This window comes from Nerophis lumbriciformis, linkage group LG32, assembly GCF_033978685.3.
Source record: "Nerophis lumbriciformis linkage group LG32, RoL_Nlum_v2.1, whole genome shotgun sequence".
NCBI lineage: Eukaryota > Metazoa > Chordata > Actinopteri > Syngnathiformes > Syngnathidae > Nerophis > Nerophis lumbriciformis.
The window spans coordinates 4250533-4270532 of record NC_084579.2 but is presented as its reverse complement, the minus strand read 5'-3'; the positions used below and the strand labels follow the sequence as shown (position 1 = coordinate 4270532).

At 39.6% G+C, this 20000-nt stretch overlaps 2 protein-coding genes across 4 annotated transcripts in view; one reads left to right on the top strand and one right to left on the bottom strand.

The window, feature by feature from the left end:
• Positions 1-10612, bottom strand: part of polm (polymerase (DNA directed), mu) — a 39666-nt gene extending 29054 nt beyond the window's left edge. For 2 of the 3 annotated variants that reach the window (XR_009811416.1, XM_061927009.1), the window contains exons 1-3: positions 7187-7509; positions 4260-4431; positions 4038-4139 (exon numbers count right to left, since the gene is read on the bottom strand). Coding sequence is in view for 2 of the 3 variants with exons in the window: in XM_061927009.1 (XP_061782993.1) it covers positions 4038-4139; positions 4260-4431; positions 7187-7359 (447 nt within the window). In the remaining variant the exon portion in view is untranslated. Of the gene's footprint in view, positions 1-4037; positions 4140-4259; positions 4432-7186; positions 7510-10494 lie in introns of those variants that run through there. The other variant, XM_061927010.2, reaches the window with a different exon arrangement.
• A 1888-nt stretch (positions 10613-12500) lies between these two features.
• LOC133574672 (transcriptional regulator protein Pur-beta) lies at positions 12501-14324 on the top strand. Its single transcript, XM_061926875.2, has 2 exons — positions 12501-13820; positions 13897-14324. Exon 1 carries the CDS (start codon positions 12848-12850, stop codon positions 13751-13753), a length of 906 nt encoding a protein of 301 aa, XP_061782859.1. The 5' UTR covers positions 12501-12847; the 3' UTR covers positions 13754-13820; positions 13897-14324.
• Positions 14325-20000: the final 5676 nt, after the last annotated feature.

Here is a 20000-nt window from a genome sequence, read left to right as displayed (position 1 = left end):
CCTCCGCCGGGTGGCGGGTCTCTCCCTTAGAGATAGGGTGAGAAGCTCTGTCATCCGGGGGGAGCTCAAAGTAAAGCCGCTGCTCCTCCACATCGAGAGGAGCCAGATGAGGTGGTTCGGGCATCTGGTCAGGATGCCACCGGATCGCCTCCCTCGGGAGGTGTTTAGGGCACGTCCGACCGGTAGGAGGCCACGGGGAAGACCCAGGACACGTTGGGAAGACTATGTCTCCCGGCTGGCCTGGGAACGCCTCGGGAGCCCCCGGGAGGAGCTGGACGAAGTGGCTGGGGAGAGGGAAGTCTGGGCTTCCCTGCTTAGGCTGCTGCCCCCGCGACCCGACCTCGGATAAGCGGAAGAAGATGGATGGATGGATGGAATATAAGCATTACATGTAAAGATTTGTGCATTGACATGGTAGTAGGCTACCGGTATTTGATTTATGCGTAACGTGGGTTAGCTCATAGAATGGCACTCTGCACTGAAAGATGGTGATGTGCGTACATGGAAGAGAATGCAGTGCGTCAGGTTGGATGCAACATGGGGTTATGCTGAACGAAATGTGGCGGTAATTTTACTGTTGGACTTGGCTTGCCATCAAAGCAGGCTTATGCAATATATAATATATGTAATTATTTCGATGGTGGTCCGTGCGGTCAAACTAGACATTTTCGCAGGGTAATACCAACAATCTGTCCCGACTCCCGACTAAAATATTGCTGTGTAACTTTACAAATACATTTGCATACCTGCCAACTTTTGAAATCAGAAAAACCTAGTAGCCAGGGTCCAGGGGCCGCAGGGCCCGGTAGGTCCAGGACAAAGTCCTGGTGGGGGGTTCCTGCGCCCCCCGACGCAAAATGATTATTAGCATTCAGACAGGTTAAAATGTTGCTAAAACCATCACTTTTCTATCAGTCACAGTGACTTTTCAAAACAAAAATATTACAGCAAAAATCATATGGGTTGATTGACATGTTTATTCTGTAAGCTAACTTCAATAGTTTGAAATTATTTTGACAGTTAATGCCAGTTATCCTGTCAACCTTTCACAAGACTTCAATTTGTTAATTGAAAGTATAAACAGTATAAACACTTTTTACAGTAAACAAATGGTAAAACAGTACTAAACAATTCCATTAAAAAAGAAATTGGTGTCATTATTAACTTTCTGTCCAAGCTTGTATAATCTACTGCCTTGTTCAATTGTAAAAAATATTCTGTGCCTAAAATTCACATTTCTATCACAATTATCATACTGTAAACATGGTAAGCTAACTTCATTAAAATTAATAGTCCTGTCAATAGCATGGAATTACAATTCAAATGTAGTTTTTTTGTAAGCCTTTCAAAAGAATTCAAAATATGAAAAATTAATGAAAATTAATTTAAGCCATCAGACACTTGAAAAGTGGCACATCACATCTCTAATGTAATCATTTGAACTTTTCAACAGAAATAGCACTGCAAAAATATTAAGGACATACTTCTGTATTTTGGTAGTTATGCTGTCAACATTTAACAAGATTTCTTCAACTTGGACTTGAAAGCATAAATAGTATAAACACTTTTAACAGTATAACAGTACTAAACAATTCCAATAGATAACATTGGTGTCATTACCTTTTTGTTTGCTCAATTATTGCCTCCGTAAATAAAACTTCGGCATTTATCACATCCAAAGAATCTGTTTGGGCGACGAAAAACGTTGAAAGTTTTCCACTTGTACCGAAATCTGTTACCCATCGGAATTTGTAACTCCAGGGGGCGATGTTCCCATGGCGTTTGTTTGATGGTTAAACGGCAAGCCCAAAGAGGAGGAGAAGAAGAACGCTTGCGTAAATGGCGTAAACCAGCGTTTCTCAAAGTGTGGGGCGCGCCCCACAGGTGGGGAATAGAGACATGACAGGTGGGGCGCGAGGAACGGGAGGAAATTTCACTTTAAATTTTTTTATTATTATTATATTCTTAGATTTTTTTTTTTACTATGCTTTCATTTTCTATACACACTGTAAATCACTTTGTGATTCTGTCTGTGAAATCCGCTATATAAATAAATGGAAATTACCGGTACTTATTTTTACTGTAGGCTTTATATTAATATTAATATAATATTATAATATTATAATATAAATATATATATATATAATATAATATAATATAATATATATAATATAATATATATAATATTAATATTATATAATATTATTATAATATTGAACTTGATGCAAGTTATAACACTTTTTTTGATTTATTATTGAACTTGATGCAAGTTATAACACTTTTATTTGATTTATTATTGAACTTGATGCAAGTTATAACACTTTTTTTGATTTATTATTGAACGTGATGCAAGTTATAACACTTTTTTTGATTTATTATTGAACTTGATGCAAGTTATACCACTTTTTTGATTTATTATTGAACTTGATGCAAGTTATAACACTTTTGTTTTATTTATTATTGAACTGGATGGAAGTTATTTTATTTATTATTGAACTTGATGCAAGTTATACCACAGCTGCACAGTTATTTTATTTATTATTGAACTTGATGTTATTTTATGTTATTGAGTTTGAATGTATACAACTTGATGTTCAATAAATTTGAAAATGTTAAAGCTTGGCATTAGCGCTCTGTTGGGGCGATGGGGGCAGGTGGGGCTTGAAAACTCCCCCTTGTCCAAAGTGGGGGATGACAAAAAAAGTTTGAGAACCACTGGCGTAAACTATCCTTAATGCTGAAATGTCAGTTGTCAGAATTTCAGCATTAATAAATTACACATATTCTGGAAATCAATGACTTGCTTTCATTATAGTATGAGTCCATTGTATCAGCTGTTGATTCTCTCTCACACACATACATTTTACGGATTAAAAGCTATCGTGGAATGAAACGTCAGTTGTCAGAATTTCAGCATTAATAAATTACACATATTCTGGAAATCAATGACTTACTTTCATTATAGTATGAGTCCATTGTTATTATTAATGCTGAAATTCTGACAACTGACGTTTCAGCATTAAGGATAGTTTACGCCATTTACGCAAGCGTTCTTCTTCTCCTCTTTGGGCTTGCCGTTTAACCATCAAACAAACGTCATGAGAACATCGCCCCCTGGAGTTACAAATTCCGATGGGTAACAGATTTCGGTACAACAACGGCATTAGACTTGTGTTTTTTTTCTCCCAACGTGGTCTTTTACATCGCTAATTCCTCCGTGTCCGATCGAAAAATCTTGTCTGCACAAGGTGCAATTCGCGTAGTTTTCACCCTTTTTGGAACGGATAATTATTCCCGGATAGGCTTTTGAATATTCTTCACGGAATGACTGCAGTTTTCTTTTCGGTTTAAGACTCGTATGCGATTTTTCTCCGGCTGATTCCATGATCGTTCGCTCGTTTGGAAACAATGGCCTCGTGCTTGGCAGCGGTGCTATAAATAGCCTCGCGCATGGCATTCGGAATGGCTCGATAGGAAGTTACGGGAAGCAGTGTCGATTGTCATTGTTGTTACGCGCTTTCGTGAATAAAACTTTAAAAAAAAATTTTTTTTTAATTAATGAAAAACCGTATTTTTTATCACTGCAACCGTAACCCGGAATAGGTTGATGAAAACCGTACTAATTACGGGAAAACCGGAGTAGTTGGCAGGTATGCATTTGGATAATCGACATCGGTGAAATGTGGCATAATTACTTAGTAAACAATCTTGCAAGAAGTATAAACAAGCGTAGGACTCGTCGATTGCTATTTGAAGTTCCTTGGCGTAGGATTCATATCTGGCAACCTCAGTCATGGAGAGTGGGAGGGGACTACAGAATTTTGACCGCAGTATTATTTCTGGCCACATTACTACATACAGCTCCTTTAACATTTGTTAAAATCACTAAAATGAGATGTATTCATCTACAGTTGACAATTCTAGATAAAACTGTTGCGTAGACTTTCTTAGCCTGTCTGTTACCTTCCCCGATTGAATCGAGAATGAGCCGTTAAACTGCCAATGTAAAAAAAAAAAACATGTTAAAGAGAATATACTGTCAATATGGCGTTGTGGTTGTTCAGCGCAGTCCTCCTCTGACAAGCGTAAACAGGAATGGAGAGCGTCGCCACCTCACTTCCGCCTGACGTCGGCTGTTCCTGGAGGACAAAGATCATCAGAATGCGCACAATTAGAGTGCCGAGGTGAATATATAATAGAGAAATTTAAAAAAAAAATGTTAACCCAAAAAGGAGGGAATGTTGATGTTTGTTGTTTACACGCAGTTTGTGTCGCTCCAGTATGTCGACAGGATGTCCCGCCCCGAGGCTGTCTGTCAACCAACCGACGTCCACAAGGTGAGCAGGTGTCCGGTCGTGACCCTGTGACGTCAGCCACCTTCTGACGTCATCGCCTGCGTTCTTCTCGGAGATGACGTGCGTGACACTTTCACTGCCAAGGGCAAAATGAGTGCATGTAAGTGAAGGCCTTAAAAGAAGATGTGACTTTAAGGACCATTCTATCAGAGTTTGTGTATACAGGTAAAAGCCAGTAAATTAGAATATTTTGAAAAACTTGATTTATTTCAGTAATTGCATTCAAAAGGTGTAACTTGTACATTATATTTATTCATTGCACACAGACTGATGCATTCAAATGTTTATTTCATTTAATTTTGATGATTTGAAGTGGCAACAAATGAAAATCCAAAATTCCGTGTGTCACAAAATTAGAATATTAAAGTTAAAGTTAAAGTACCAATGATTGTCACACACATACTAGGTGTGGCGAGATTATTCTCTGCATTTGACCCATCACCCTTGATCACCCCCTGGGAGGTGAGGGGAGCAGTGGGCAGCAGCGGTGGCCGCGCCCGGGAATCATTTTGGTGATTTAACCCCCAATTCCAACCCTTGATGCTGAGTGCCAAGCAGGGAGGTAATGGGTCCCATTTTTATAGTCTTTGGTATGACTCGGCCGGGGTTTGAACTCACAACCTACCGATCTCAGGGCGGACACTCTAACCACTAGGCCACTGAGTAGGTAAACTACTTACTTAAGGCTAATACAAAAAAGGGATTTTTAGAAATGTTGGCCAACTGAAAAGTATGAAAATGAAAAATATGAGCATGTACAATACTCAATACTTGGTTGGAGCTCCTTTTGCCTCAATTACTGCGTTAATGCGGCGTGGCATGGAGTCGATGAGTTTCTGGCACTGCTCAGGTGTTATGAGGGCCCAGGTTGCTCTGATAGTGGCCTTCAACTCTTCTGCGTTTTTGGGTCTGGCATTCTGCATCTTCCTTTTCACAATACCCCACAGATTTTCTATGGGGCTAAGGTCAGGGGAGTTGGCGGGCCAATTTAGAACAGAAATACCATGGTCCGTAAACCAGGCACGGGTAGGTTTTGCGCTGTGTGCAGGCGCCAAGTCCTGTTGGAACTTGAAATCTCCATCTCCATAGAGCAGGTCAGCAGCAGGAAGCATGAAGTGCTCTAAAACTTGCTGGTAGACGGCTGCGTTGACCCTGGATCTCAGGAAACAGAGTGGACCGACACCAGCAGATGACATGGCACCCCAAACCATCACCCAACCATGCAAATTTTGCATTTCCTTTGGAAATCGAGGTCCCAGAGTCTGGAGGAAGACAGGAGAGGCACAGGATCCACGTTGCCTGAAGTCTAGTGTAAAGTTTCCACCATCAGTGATGGTTTGGGGTGCCATGTCATCTGCTGGTGTCGGTCCACTCTGTTTCCTGGCGATTAATTTAGTCATCGATTCGTTGGATCTATGCTATGCGCAGAGGCTATTTTTTTTAATTCTATTTAATTTTAATTTTTTTATAAACTTTTATTTATTTTTTAAACTGCAACATGTACAAACAGCTGAGAAACAATAATCAAAATAAGTATGGTGCCAGTAGGCTGTTTTTTTCTTCAATAAAATACTGGAAAGGATAGAAATGTAGTTGGTCTCTTTTATCCAATTATTAATTGATTAATCGACGTAATAATCGACAGATTAATCGATTATCAAATTAATCGTTAGTTGCAGCCCTAATATATATATATATATATATATATATATATATATATATATATATATATATATATATATATATAAAAGAAATACTTGAATTTCAGTGAATTACAGCTATATATATATATATATATATATATATATATATATATATATATATATATATAGCTGTAATTCACTGAAATTCAAGTATTTCTTTTATATATATATATATATATATATATATAAAAGAAATACTTGAATTTCAGTGAATTACTGAAATTCAAGTATTTCTTTATATATATATATATATATATATAAAGAAATACTTGAATTTCAGTAATTCTTTATATATATATATATATATATATATATATATATATATATATAAAGAAATACTTGAATTTCAGTAATTCACTGAAATTCAAGTATTTCTTATATATATATATATATATATATATATATAGCTGTAATTAACTGAAATTCAAGTATTTCTTTTATATATATATATATATATATATATATATATATATAAAAGAAATACTTGAATTTCAGTGAATTACTGAAATTCAAGTATTTCTTTATATATATATATATATATATATATATAAAGAAATACTTGAATTTCAGTAATTCTTTATATATATATATATATATATATATATATATATATATATATATATATATAAAGAAATACTTGAATTTCAGTAATTCACTGAAATTCAAGTATTTCTTATATATATATATATATATATATATAGCTGTAATTAACTGAAATTCAAGTATTTCTTTTATATATATATATATATATATATATATATATATATATATATATATATATATATATAAAAGAAATACTTGAATTTCAGTGAATTACTGAAATTCAAGTATTTCTTTATATATATATATATATATATATAAAGAAATACTTGAATTTCAGTAATTCTTTATATATATATATATATATATATATATATATATATATATATAAAGAAATACTTGAATTTCAGTAATTCACTGAAATTCAAGTATTTCTTATATATATATATATATATATATATACACATATATATACACTCACCCCCCCTCTCTCTCAAGGTTGGCAATTGAATAAATAACTCACTCATGCTTCAACTGGGTTGAAATAAATACAAATGACAGTGATGAACGTCAAACTATCACACAAACCTGAACTTCTCGTTCACTCGGAAGCCTTTTTTTCGTCCGAGCTCGGTGAGGAAAGTTCTTCTACTGGAGCCCATCTTCCTCTCCAGGAGGTACAAAACCACCTGCGGGAACTTGGAGACTTTATCTGGGCTGTTGCTGGCAGAGGACACTTTTCTTCGCTTCGACGGCACCATTGTTCACCTAAAAACAAACTTGCACAAACAACATTGGGCCACCTTGTCTGTTTTAAACCTGGAAATATGTCATGTTTTGTTGTGTTCAGAGGAATATTCAGCCCGGAAGTAACATCTTCTTCGGATGGTATTTTCAAACTGTCAGGTCAGTTGTCGCCACCCGCTGGAGGATTTTATTACTACTGCCATCATACTGTATGACGTTGACCAGTGTTGTTGTAGTCTTTCACCTTGAGGCTATTGTTTTACATTTTGTGTTACACATATATATATATTTGCATTCTATTTTAGTTATTTATTGAGTTTACAACCCCCTGGCGCTGTTTTGTACTGTTTATGTACTTGTTTTGATATTATTTCTGGATTGTATGTAAATGTTGCATACTATAAATAAAGGTTTACAAAATTTAAAAAAATAAAATAAAATAATTAAAGCTGCAAGCAGCATTGGTCGGGCCCGTGTATTTGGCAGGTGCTAGTCCTAAGTGTCCCAATACTTTTGTCTACTTTTAGTCTGAAGTGTCCCAAGACTTTTGTCTAGTGTACCTACCTTGTCTGCATTGTGTGGGCACGTTGGTGCAGCCATCTTAAAAAAACAGCAGCGCAGCAGCATCAGCGCAGCGGGTCTTTGAAGGGTCATAAAATCAAAACCGGAGCAGGTATTAAAAAGCTGTTCTGTTATTTTATACACAAGGGTTTAATCTCTCTCCTGTGTTAGTTTGAAGCCGAAACGACAAACGCGCTCAGAGGAGATAGTTTTTGAAGGAAGGTGACCGGTTTTTACAAAAAATTTGTTTTGAAGGGGGAATAGCAAACTTCCTGTTGATTTTTGCTGGGGGTTGTCAATTTATGAAATGTAGGTCTAAGTGAGACCTACATAGAGGTTTTTGTTTCATGTCTCTTTGACCTTCCCAGGGAGAGTTACAGGCAGTTTTGTCAGTTTTTTCATCCGAGGAGCAGTTTTTTGTGCGTTTCATTAAAAAATTGCGCTAGAGCACAATTTTGAGATTTGGGGTTAGGTTTTTTTATTAGATCACAATTTTTGCCAGTCCTGATGTGTGTGTTCAGTTCGGTGAGTTTTGAAGCGTGTTAAGGGGGTCAAATTACAGCTCAAAGAGGCAAAAGTGACTGTTTTTAGTACTTTTTTGTCTTGAAGGGGGAATTGCCAACTTCCTGTTGATTTTTGCCCGAGAATATACTATTATGAAATCTAGGTCTAAGTCACACCTACATAAAGGTTTGTGTTTCATGTCTCTCCGACCTTCCTAGTGGGAGTTAGAGGCAGTCTAGTTTGTTTTTTTTCGTAGGGGGCGCTAGAGCGCAATTTTGAGTTTTGTGGTTCGGTTTGTTTAAAAAAAAGGTAATTTTCGCAGGTCCTGATGTGTGGGTCAAATATGGTGAGTTTTGAAGCATGTTAAGTGGGTCAAATTACAGTTTAATGTGGCGGCGGAAGAATAAAGAATAATAAAACCTTACAAATTCAATAGGTCCTTATGTCCCATTGCATAAGGACTCCCTTTGGGAGTCCTTATGCAATGGGCCATGCGGGCCCTAATAAGTTTGTTCTAATTGAAATGATTAAAACGTTACTTTAAAACGCTTTCTACCTCTAACAACTAAAAAGCTGTGAAAACTATGATGCTGTGCTCCAAATTTGGATTATTTACGGAACTTGTGTGGTTTTGTATTTGTTTTGTATCATCCAATGAGGTGTATATTATTTTTTTGAAGCCTATGGCTTTACACATTGCTACATATTAGAGATGCGCGGTTTGCGGACACAACCGCGGAGTCCGCGGATTATCCGCGCATCGGGCGGTTGAAATAAAAAAAAAATTAGATTTTATCCGCGGGTCGGGTCGGGCGGTTGAAATTAAAAAAAATTAGATTTTAAATAGATTCAGGCGGGTGGCAGTTAAACCAATTCGGAAATATATATACATAGTTAAATGTTGTTACCCACATACGAAAAACGAGCAGGCACCTGCAGCATATGCCACAACAGAAGAAGAAAAAAAAAAGAGATGGACACTTTTACAGAGCGGAGAAGGGACGCCTCGCCGGGGTCCGGGACCGAGGCCCCTTCCCCCGAGAGGGCCCCACCGGGAGCCGTAGCTGAGGCGATCCGCGAGAAGGGCCCGACGCACGTCCAGGGTCACCACCGCGCCCACCGCACCGACAGGCCGCCTCGTCCGCCTTCGCCGCGGCCGGCGTCACGCGCAGCAGGTAAGCAGCTTACCTGCCCGCCACCCCCGTGGCCGGGGGCTCGTAACAGGGGTCACTCCGCGCGCTCCGCCCGCGCAGCTTACCTGCCCGCCACCCCTGTTGCCGGGGGCTCGTAACAGGGGTCACTCCGCGCGCAGTGCGCTCACGAAAGGGGTGGGGCTCACCCTGGTTGATATAGACAGCAGGACGGTGGCCATGGAAGTCGGAACCCGCTAAGGAGTGTGTAACAACCCACCTGCCGAATCAACTAGCCCTGAAAATGGATGGCGCTGGAGCGTCGGGCCCATACCCGGCCGTCGCCGGCAGCGAGACGCGCTTGGAGGTGCGCTCAGCGCGGCTCCCATATGATTGCGCACTGGTGTGCGTCTGGGCCGTGACAGCGTGGCACGCATTGAATGTCTGTGCTCCATTGGATCAGTCTCCTTTCTTTAACAGGCAAAAGCTTTATAACCTCACTAATGCCTTGCATCGTCTATATTAGATGTATAACAACGGGCAGGTGCGGTTCTGATTAAATGTTAGATCGGGTGGATGGCGGATGGTTGACGACTTTCTGATGCGGTTGCGGATGAAATAATTGCCTATCCGCGCATCTCTACTACCGTATTTTCCGCACCATAAGGCGCCCTGGGTTAAAAGCCGCGCCTTCAATGAACGGCATATTTCAAAACTTTGTCCACCTATAAGCCGCCCGGTGTTGTAAGCCGCATCTAACTGCGCTAAAGGAATGTCAAAAAAACAGTCAGATAGGTCAGTCAAACTTTAATAATATATTAAAAACCAGCGTTCTAACAACTCTGTTCACTCCCAAAATGTACGCAAATGTGCAATCACAAACATACGTATATCAACATGGACAGAGCTGCGTGAAAAAAGCCACCCGGCCTCTTCGCGTAAACTTAAACTTACCTTAACCACTCGCTCATCTTTTCTTCATCCATCCCTTCGAGTTAGCTTTTATGATGACGCCGGCTGGAAAGGTCTCTTTTGGCAAGGTCTTCCTTTTGAATATCACCATGGGTGGAAGTTTCTGGCCATTAGCATGGCAAGCTAGAACCACAGTGAAGGATGACTTCTCATTCCCTGTGGTGCGAATATTCGCCGTACGTGCTCCCGTTGTATCCACAGTGCGGTTCACAGGAATATCAGTTGCTGTGAAATAGTAATCCGTGTGCGGATGGAGAGATTGCGTCTTTTCATGAACCGGATCCCTGTCGCTTAGTAGGAGCCATTTTGTGGTCTTTACAGATGTAAACACACAAAGGAAATTAAATGTACGGTATATCCGCGCGCTTTTGCTTCTTCTACGCGGGCGGGTGGTTGCTTACAGTAGAAGAAGAAGCGCTTCCTGTTCTATGGGGGCGGGTGCTTACCTTGGCGGTTGCTTGCGTAGAAGAAGAAGCGCTTCCTGTTCTACCGGGAAAAAAGATGGCGGCTGTTTACCGAAGTTGCGAGATCGAAACTTTATGAAAATGAATCGTAATATTAATCCATATATAAAGCGCACCGGGTTAAAAGCCGCACTGTCAGCTTTTGAGTAAATTTGTGGTTTTTAGGTGCGGCTAATAGTGCGGAAAATACGGTACATATACATATTTTGCATTCTACTTCAGTTGCTGTATTGAGTTTACACCCCCTGGCGCTGTATTGTACTGTTTCTGTACTTGTTTTAATTATTATTGTTTATTTGCTTGTTTGTAAATTTTGAGGGAAGAGTGGATCGTGAGATCGACAGGCGGATCGGTGCGGCGTCTTCAGTAATGCGGACGCTGTATCGATCCGTTGTGGTGAAGAAGGAGCTGAGCCGGAAGGCAAAGCTCTCAATTTACCGGTCGATCTACGTTCCCATCCTCACCTATGGTCATGAGCTTTGGGTTATGACCGAAAGGACAAGATCACGGGTACAAGCGGCCGAAATGAGTTTCCTCCGCCGGGTGGCGGGGCTCTCCCTTAGAGATAGGGTGAGAAGCTCTGTCATCCGGGGGGAGCTCAAAGTAAAGCCGCTGCTCCTCCACATCGAGAGGAGCCAGATGAGGTGGTTCGGGCATCTGGTCAGGATGCCACCCGAGCGCCTCCCTAAGGAGGTGTTTAGGGCATGTCCGACCGGTAGGAGGCCACGAGGAAGACCCAGGACACGTTGGGAAGACTATGTCTCCCGGCTGGCCTGGGAACGCCTCGGGATCCCCCGGGAGGAGCTGGACGAAGTGGCTGGGGAGAGGGAAGTCTGGGCTTCCCTGCTTAGGCTGCTGCCCCCGCGACCCGACCTCGGATAAGCGGAAGAAGATGGATGGATGAATGGATATATTTTGCATTCTACTTTAATTGCTCTATTGAGTTTACAACCCCCTGGCGCTGTTTTTGTACTGATTATGTACTTTTTTTGACTATTATTATTTATTTGCTTGTATGTAAATGTTGAATATTATAAAGGTTTATAAAAAAAAAAAATTAAAAAAAAAGGTTTCTTCTAATTGAAGCCTATGGCTTTACACATTGCTACATATACATATTTTGCATTCTACTTCAGTTGCTGTATTGAGTTTACACCCCCTGGCGCTGTATTGTACTGTTTTTGTACTGTTTCTGTACTTGTTTTAATTATTATTGTTTCTTTGCTTGTTTGTAAATTTTGAACATTATAAATAAAGGTTTATAAAAAAAAACAAATAAAAAACATTGAGGCTATTACCAAATTTAGTTGTAATAAGTGTACTGTAGTATTTATTTATACAAAGGCAAAGACCAGTTTAAAGCAAACATGAAGGAGAAACATCAATAAGTTGTTTTAATTATGACAGAATTACACTCTGCTTTGAAGTAAGTGGAAATGTGCTGCCCCCTGTAGGCAGGAGTTGGTTGCGTGTCCAGAAATGGGAAAGCTGCGACAGCGAAAGTGTTGATCCGCCATGTTGGTCGACTGTCTTTGTTTTGTTTCTTCTTGAAAGCATTGTTGTGTTTTTAAAGTAATTTTGTCAACGTAGTAAAGTAAACATGACGTCATACTTATGACGTTTTACACAAGACGCTGAAAATAGTTTAATAAGAACCGCAACCGGAACTTCCCTTTCCACCAATGGCATGCGAGAGTTACACCACGAAGGCTTGACTGACAGGGAATGTGGACCAATGAAAAGGCCGTAAAGGTGATGACGCGTCTGACGGGCAGGCCGCTCAGCCAATCGTGTTCCTCACGAGCGCAGCTCCGGAGCGCGTGAAGGCGGCGCGCGCTGACCGGAGAGGAGGAGATGGGCAGAAGCTGAACATGGCGGATGGTGACAGCGGGAGTGAGCGCGGTGGTAGCAGCGGGGGAGGAGGCGGCGGAGGAGGCGGCTTCCAGCACTTTCAGAGGGACCAGGAGACCCAGGAGCTCGCCTCCAAGCGCCTCGACATCCAGAATAAACGCTTCTACCTGGACGTCAAGCAGAACAACAAGGGCCGCTTCATCAAGATCGCCGAGGTCGGGGCCGGGGGCTCCAAAAGTCGCCTGACCCTCTCCCTGTCAGTGGCCGCGGAGGTGCGCGACTACCTCGGGGACTTCATCGAGCATTACGCCCAGCTGGGGCCCAGCAGCCCCGAGCAGATCGCCCAGGCTTCCGCCGGCGAGGACGGAGGGCCTCGGCGAGCCCTGAAGAGCGAGTTTCTGGTGCGGGAGAACCGCAAGTACTACTTGGACTTGAAGGAGAACCAGCGGGGGAGGTTCCTGCGGATCCGGCAGACCGTCAACCGCGGGCCCGGCTTCGGCATGGGCGGCCCGGTGGCCGGCATGCTGGCCGGCCAGACCATAGCCCTTCCCGCCCAGGGCTTGATCGAGTTCCGAGACGCGCTGGCCAAGCTCATCGACGACTACGGCGGCGACGACGACGAGCTGGCGGCGGGGGGCATGGCCGCGGGGGGGTTCGGCGAGCTCCCCGAGGGCACGTCCATCATGGTGGACTCCAAGCGCTTCTTCTTCGACGTGGGCTCCAACAAATACGGCGTCTTCCTGCGCGTCAGCGAGGTGAAGCCCAGCTACCGGAACTCCATCACGGTTCCCTTCAAGGCCTGGGCCAAGTTCGGCGGCGCGTTCAGCCGCTACGCCGAGGAGATGAAGGAGATCCAGGAGAGGCACCGGGACAAGATGTACGAGAGGCGGGACGAGTCCGAGGGCGACGACGTGGATGACGACTGACGGCAAGAAGAAGAACGTGCATGAGTGTCCAACAGCCTCCTCCATAGTGTTTAAATTGTGACTCACAGTAAGGCTCTTCTACATGAAAGCTACTTCTAGCATCCTGTTGTCTTGTTCTTGTTCAGTTTGTGGGATGTTTGCAGGTCAGATACGTGACGTCACTCTTGAGGAGGACCCTCATGAGGAGCAGCTGTCAATCACAAAAAGGATTACTCCAAATGTTAGAGGAACTCATTGAGAGGATTAGTCAGCCCAAATTAAAGCTGGGACTCTAGTCCGCACACACATACTTAGCAATATTGTCACAGGAGCCCGGCGGAGGACGGAATGTTCCGGGGCCCAAAAGTGTGGCTGGGGCCCCTCAGCGGACACACCCGACTCTCCAGAGACGCTGGACACAAACCTTTTTTTTTTTTTTTTTTCCAAAAGAGAACTATATTGACATAAGATTATAGGAAAGATATTACAAACCAGCATAAAAAAAAAAGATATTTTCAAATACTTATAAAGGAAATTGTATTGTGTAAAGGAATTTCATCAATTTTAAGAATAAAGAAAATCTTTTAATTTCTTCAAAGTACTTTCTTTTTACATTTCTTCATCAGAGCGGTCTTTGTTTGGTGTTCCTACACATCCAAAACACTTTCTTGTGCTCTGCATGACAATCTTTGGTCAAAATGTTACACAGAAAACTCTTTTCATTAAGTACCAACTCAAAAAAAAACACTATAATAACCAAGATTCAAACAGTAGCATAGTAGGCAACATTGACATTGATACAACGTTGATTACACGTACATGTCCTTTAACACTGACATTGATACAATGTTGATTATACATACATGTCCTTTAACACTGACATGTACGTGTTGATTATACGTACATGTCCTTTAAAACTGACATTGATACAACGTTGATTACACATATGTGTCCTTTAACACTGACATTGATACAACGTTGATTACAGTTACATGTCCTTTAACACAGACATTGATACAATGTTGATTACACGCACATGTCCTTTAACACTGACAATGATACAACGTTGATTATACATACATGTCCTTTAACTCTGACATTGATACAACGTGGATTACACCTACATGTCCTTTAAAACTGACATTGATACAACGTTGATTACACGTACATGTCCTTTAACACAGACATTGATACAATGTTGATTACACATATGTGTTCTTTAACATTGACAATGATACAACGTCGATTACACATACGTGTCCTTTAACACTGACATTGATACAACGTTGATTATATGTACATGTCCTTTAACTGTCCTTTAACACCGACATTGATACAATGTTGATTACTCGTACGTGTCCTTTAACACCGACATTGATACAACATTGATTATACATACATGTCCTTTAACACTGACATTGATACGACGTTGATAACACGTACATGTCCTTTAAAACTGACATTGATGCAACGTCGATTACACGTACAAGTCCTTTTAACACTGACATTGATACAACATTGATAACACGTACATGTCCTTTAAAACTGACATTGATGCAACATTGATTACACGTACATGTCCTTTAACACTGACATTGATACAACGTTGATTACACGTACATGTCCTTTAACACCGACATTGATACAACGTTGATTATACATACATGTCCTTTAAAACTGACATTGATACAACGTTGATTACACGTACATGTCCTTTAACACCGACATTGATACAACGTTGATAACACGTACATGTTCTTTAAAACTGACATTGATACAACGTTGATTATACATACATGTCCTTTAACACTGACATTGATACAACGTTGATAACACGAACATGTCCTTTAAAACTGACATTGATACAACGTTGATTACACGTACATGTCCTTTAACACCGACATTGATACAACGTTGATTACACATATGTGTTCTTTAACATTGACAATGATACAACGTCGATTACACATACATGTCCTTTAACACTGACATTGATACAACGTTGATAACATGTACATGTCCTTTAACACCGACATTGATACAACGTTGATTATACATACATGTCCTTTAACACTGACATTGATACAACGTTGATAACACGTACATGTCCTTTAACACAGACATTGATACAATGTTGATTACTCGTACGTGTCCTTTAACACCGACATTGATACAACATTGATTATACATACATGTCCTTTAACACTGACATTGATACAACGTTGATTACACGTACATGTCCTTTAACACTGACATTGATACAACGTTGATTATACATACATGTCCTTTAACACTGACATTGATACAACGTTGATTACACGTACGTGTCCTTTAACACTGACATTGATACAACGTTGATTACACACACATGTCCTTTAACTCTGACAATGATACAACGTTGATTATACATACATGTTCTTTAACACTGGCATTGATACAACGTTGATTATATGTATATGTCCTTTAACACTGACATTGATACAACATTGATTACACGTACATGTCCTTTAAAACTGACATCGATACAACGTTGATTACACGTGCATGTCCTTTAACACTGACATTGATACAACGTTGATTATACATACATGTCCTTTTACACTGACATTGATACAATGTTGATTATACGTACATGTCCTTTAACACCGACATTGATACAACGTTGATTACACCTACATGTCCTTTAACATTGACGTTGATACAACGTTGATAACACGTACATGTCCTTTAAAACTGACATTGATACAACGTTGATTACACCTACATGTCCTTTAACACTGCCATTGATACAACGTTGATTACACGTACATGTCCTTTAAAACTGACATTGATACAACGTTGATTATACATACATGTCCTTTAACACTGACATTGATAGAACGTACATGTCCTTTAACACTGACATTGATACAACATTGATAACACGTACATGTCCTTTAAAACTGACATTGATGCAACATTGATTACACGTACATGTCCTTTAACACTGACATTGATACAACGTTGATTACACGTACATGTCCTTTAACACCGACATTGATACAACGTTGATTATACATACATGTCCTTTAAAACTGACATTGATACAACGTTGATTACACGTACATGTCCTTTAACACCGACATTGATACAACGTTGATAACACGTACATGTTCTTTAAAACTGACATTGATACAACGTTGATTATACATACATGTCCTTTAACACTGACATTGATACAACGTTGATAACACGAACATGTCCTTTAAAACTGACATTGATACAACGTTGATAACACGTACATGTCCTTTAAAGCTGACATTGATACAACGTTGATTACACGTACATGTCCTTTAACACCGACATTGATAAAACGTTGATTATACATACATGTCCTTTAACACTGACATTGATACAACGTTGATTACACGTACATGTCCTTTAACACTGACATTGATACAATGTTGATTATACATACATGTCCTTTAACACTGGCATTGATACAACGTTGATTATACATACATGTCCTTTAACACTGACATTGATACAACGTTGATTACACGTACATGTCCTTTAACACCGACATTGATACAACGTTGATTATACATACATGTCCTTTAACACTGACATTGATACAACGTTGATTATACATACATGTCCTTTAACTCTGACAATGATACAACGTTGATTATACATACATGTTCTTTAACTCTAACATTGATACAACGTAGATTACACCTACATGTCCTTTAAAACTGACATTGATACAACGTTGACTACACGTACATGTCCTTTAACACAGACATTGATACAATGTTGATTACACGTACGTGTCCTTTAACACTGACATTGATACAACGTTGATTATACATACATGTTCTTTAACTCTGACATTGATACAACGTTGATTATACGTACATGTCCTTTAACACTGCCATTGATACAACGTTGATTACACATACATGTCCTTTAACACTGACATTGATACAACGTTGATAACACGTACATGTCCTTTAACACTGCCATTGATACAACGTTGATAACACGTACATGTCCTTTATCACTGCCATTGATACAACGTTGATAACACGTACATGTCCTTTAACACTGCCATTGATACAACGTTGATAACACGTACATGTCCTTTAACACTGCCATTGATACAACGTTGATTACACGTACATGTTCTTTAACACTGCCATTGATACAACGTTGATTATACATACATGTCCTTTAACACTGACATTGATACAACGTTGATAACACGTACATGTCTTTTAAAACTGACATTGATACAACGTTGATTATACATACATGTCCTTTAACACTGCCATTGATACAACGTTGATAATACGTACATGTCCTTTAAAACTGACATTGATACAACGTTGATTATACGTACATGTCCTTTAACACTGACATTGATACAACGTTGATAACACGTACATGTCCTTTAAAACTGACATTGATACAACGTTGATTACACGTACATGTCCTTTAACACTGATGTTGATAACACGTATATGTCCTTTAAAACTGCCATTGATACAACGTTGATTACCCGTACATGTCCTTTAACACAGACATCGATACAACGTTGATTACACGTGCATGTCCTTTAACACTGACATTGATACAATGTTGATTATACGTACATGTCCTTTAACACTGACATTGATGCAACGTTGATTATACGTACATGTCCTTAACACTGACATTGATACAACGTTGATAACACGTACATGTCCTTTAACACTGACATTGATACAACGTTGATTACACGTACATGTCCTTTAAAACTGACATTGATACAACATTGGTTATACATACATGTCCTTTAACACTGACATTGATACAACGTTGATAACATGTACATGTCCTTTAACACTGACATTGATACAACATTGATAACACGTACATGTCCTTTAACACTGACATTGATACAATGTTGATTATACGTACATGTCCTTTAACACTGACATTGATACAATGTTGATTATACATACATGTCCTTTAACACTGACATTGATACAATGTTAATTACACGTACATGTCCTTTAACACTGACATTGATACAACGTTGATTACACGTACATGTCCTTTAACACTGACATTGATACAACGTTGATTATACATACATGTCCTTTAACACTGACATTGATACAACGTTGATAGCACGTACATGTCCTTTAACACAGACATTGATACAATGTTGATTACTCGTACGTGTCCTTTAACACCGACATTGATACAACGTTGATTACACATATGTGTTCTTTAACACTGACAATGATACAACGTCGATTACACATACGTGTCCTTTAACACTGACATTGATACAACGTTGATTATATGTACATGTCTTTTAACACTGACATTGATACAACGTTGATTACACGTACATGTCCTTTAAAACTGACATTGATACATTGTTGATTACACGTACATGTCCTTTAACACTGACATTGATACGACGTTGAGAACACATACATGTCCTTTAAAACTGACATTGATACAACGTTGATTACACGTACATGTCCTTTAAAACTGACATTGATACATTGTTGATTACACGTACATGTCCTTTAACACTGACATTGATACGACGTTGAGAACACATACATGTCCTTTAAAACTGACATTGATACAACGTTGATTATACATACATGTCCTTTAACACTAACATTGATACAACGTTAATTACATGTACATGTCCTTTAACACCGACATTGATACAACGTTGATAACACGTACATGTCCTTTAAAACTGTCATTGATACAACATTGATAACACGTACATGTCCTTTAAAACTGACATTGATACAACGTTGATTATACATACATGTCCTTTAACACTGACATTGATACAACGTTGATAACACGTACATGTCCTTTAACACAGACATTGATACAATGTTGATTACTCGTACGTGTCCTTTAACACCGACATTGATACAACATTGATTATACATACATGTCCTTTAACACTGACATTGATACAACGTTGATTACACGTACATGTCCTTTACCACTGACAGTGATACAATGTTGATAACACGTACATGTCCTTTAACACCAACATTGATACAAAGTTGATTATACATACATGTCCTTTAACACTGACATTGATACAACATTGATAACACGTACATGTCCTTTAAAACTGACATTGATACAACGTTGATTACATGTACATGTCCTTTAACACCGACATTGATACAACGTTGATTATACATACATGTCCTTTAACACTGACATTGATACAACGTTGATTACATGTACATGTCCT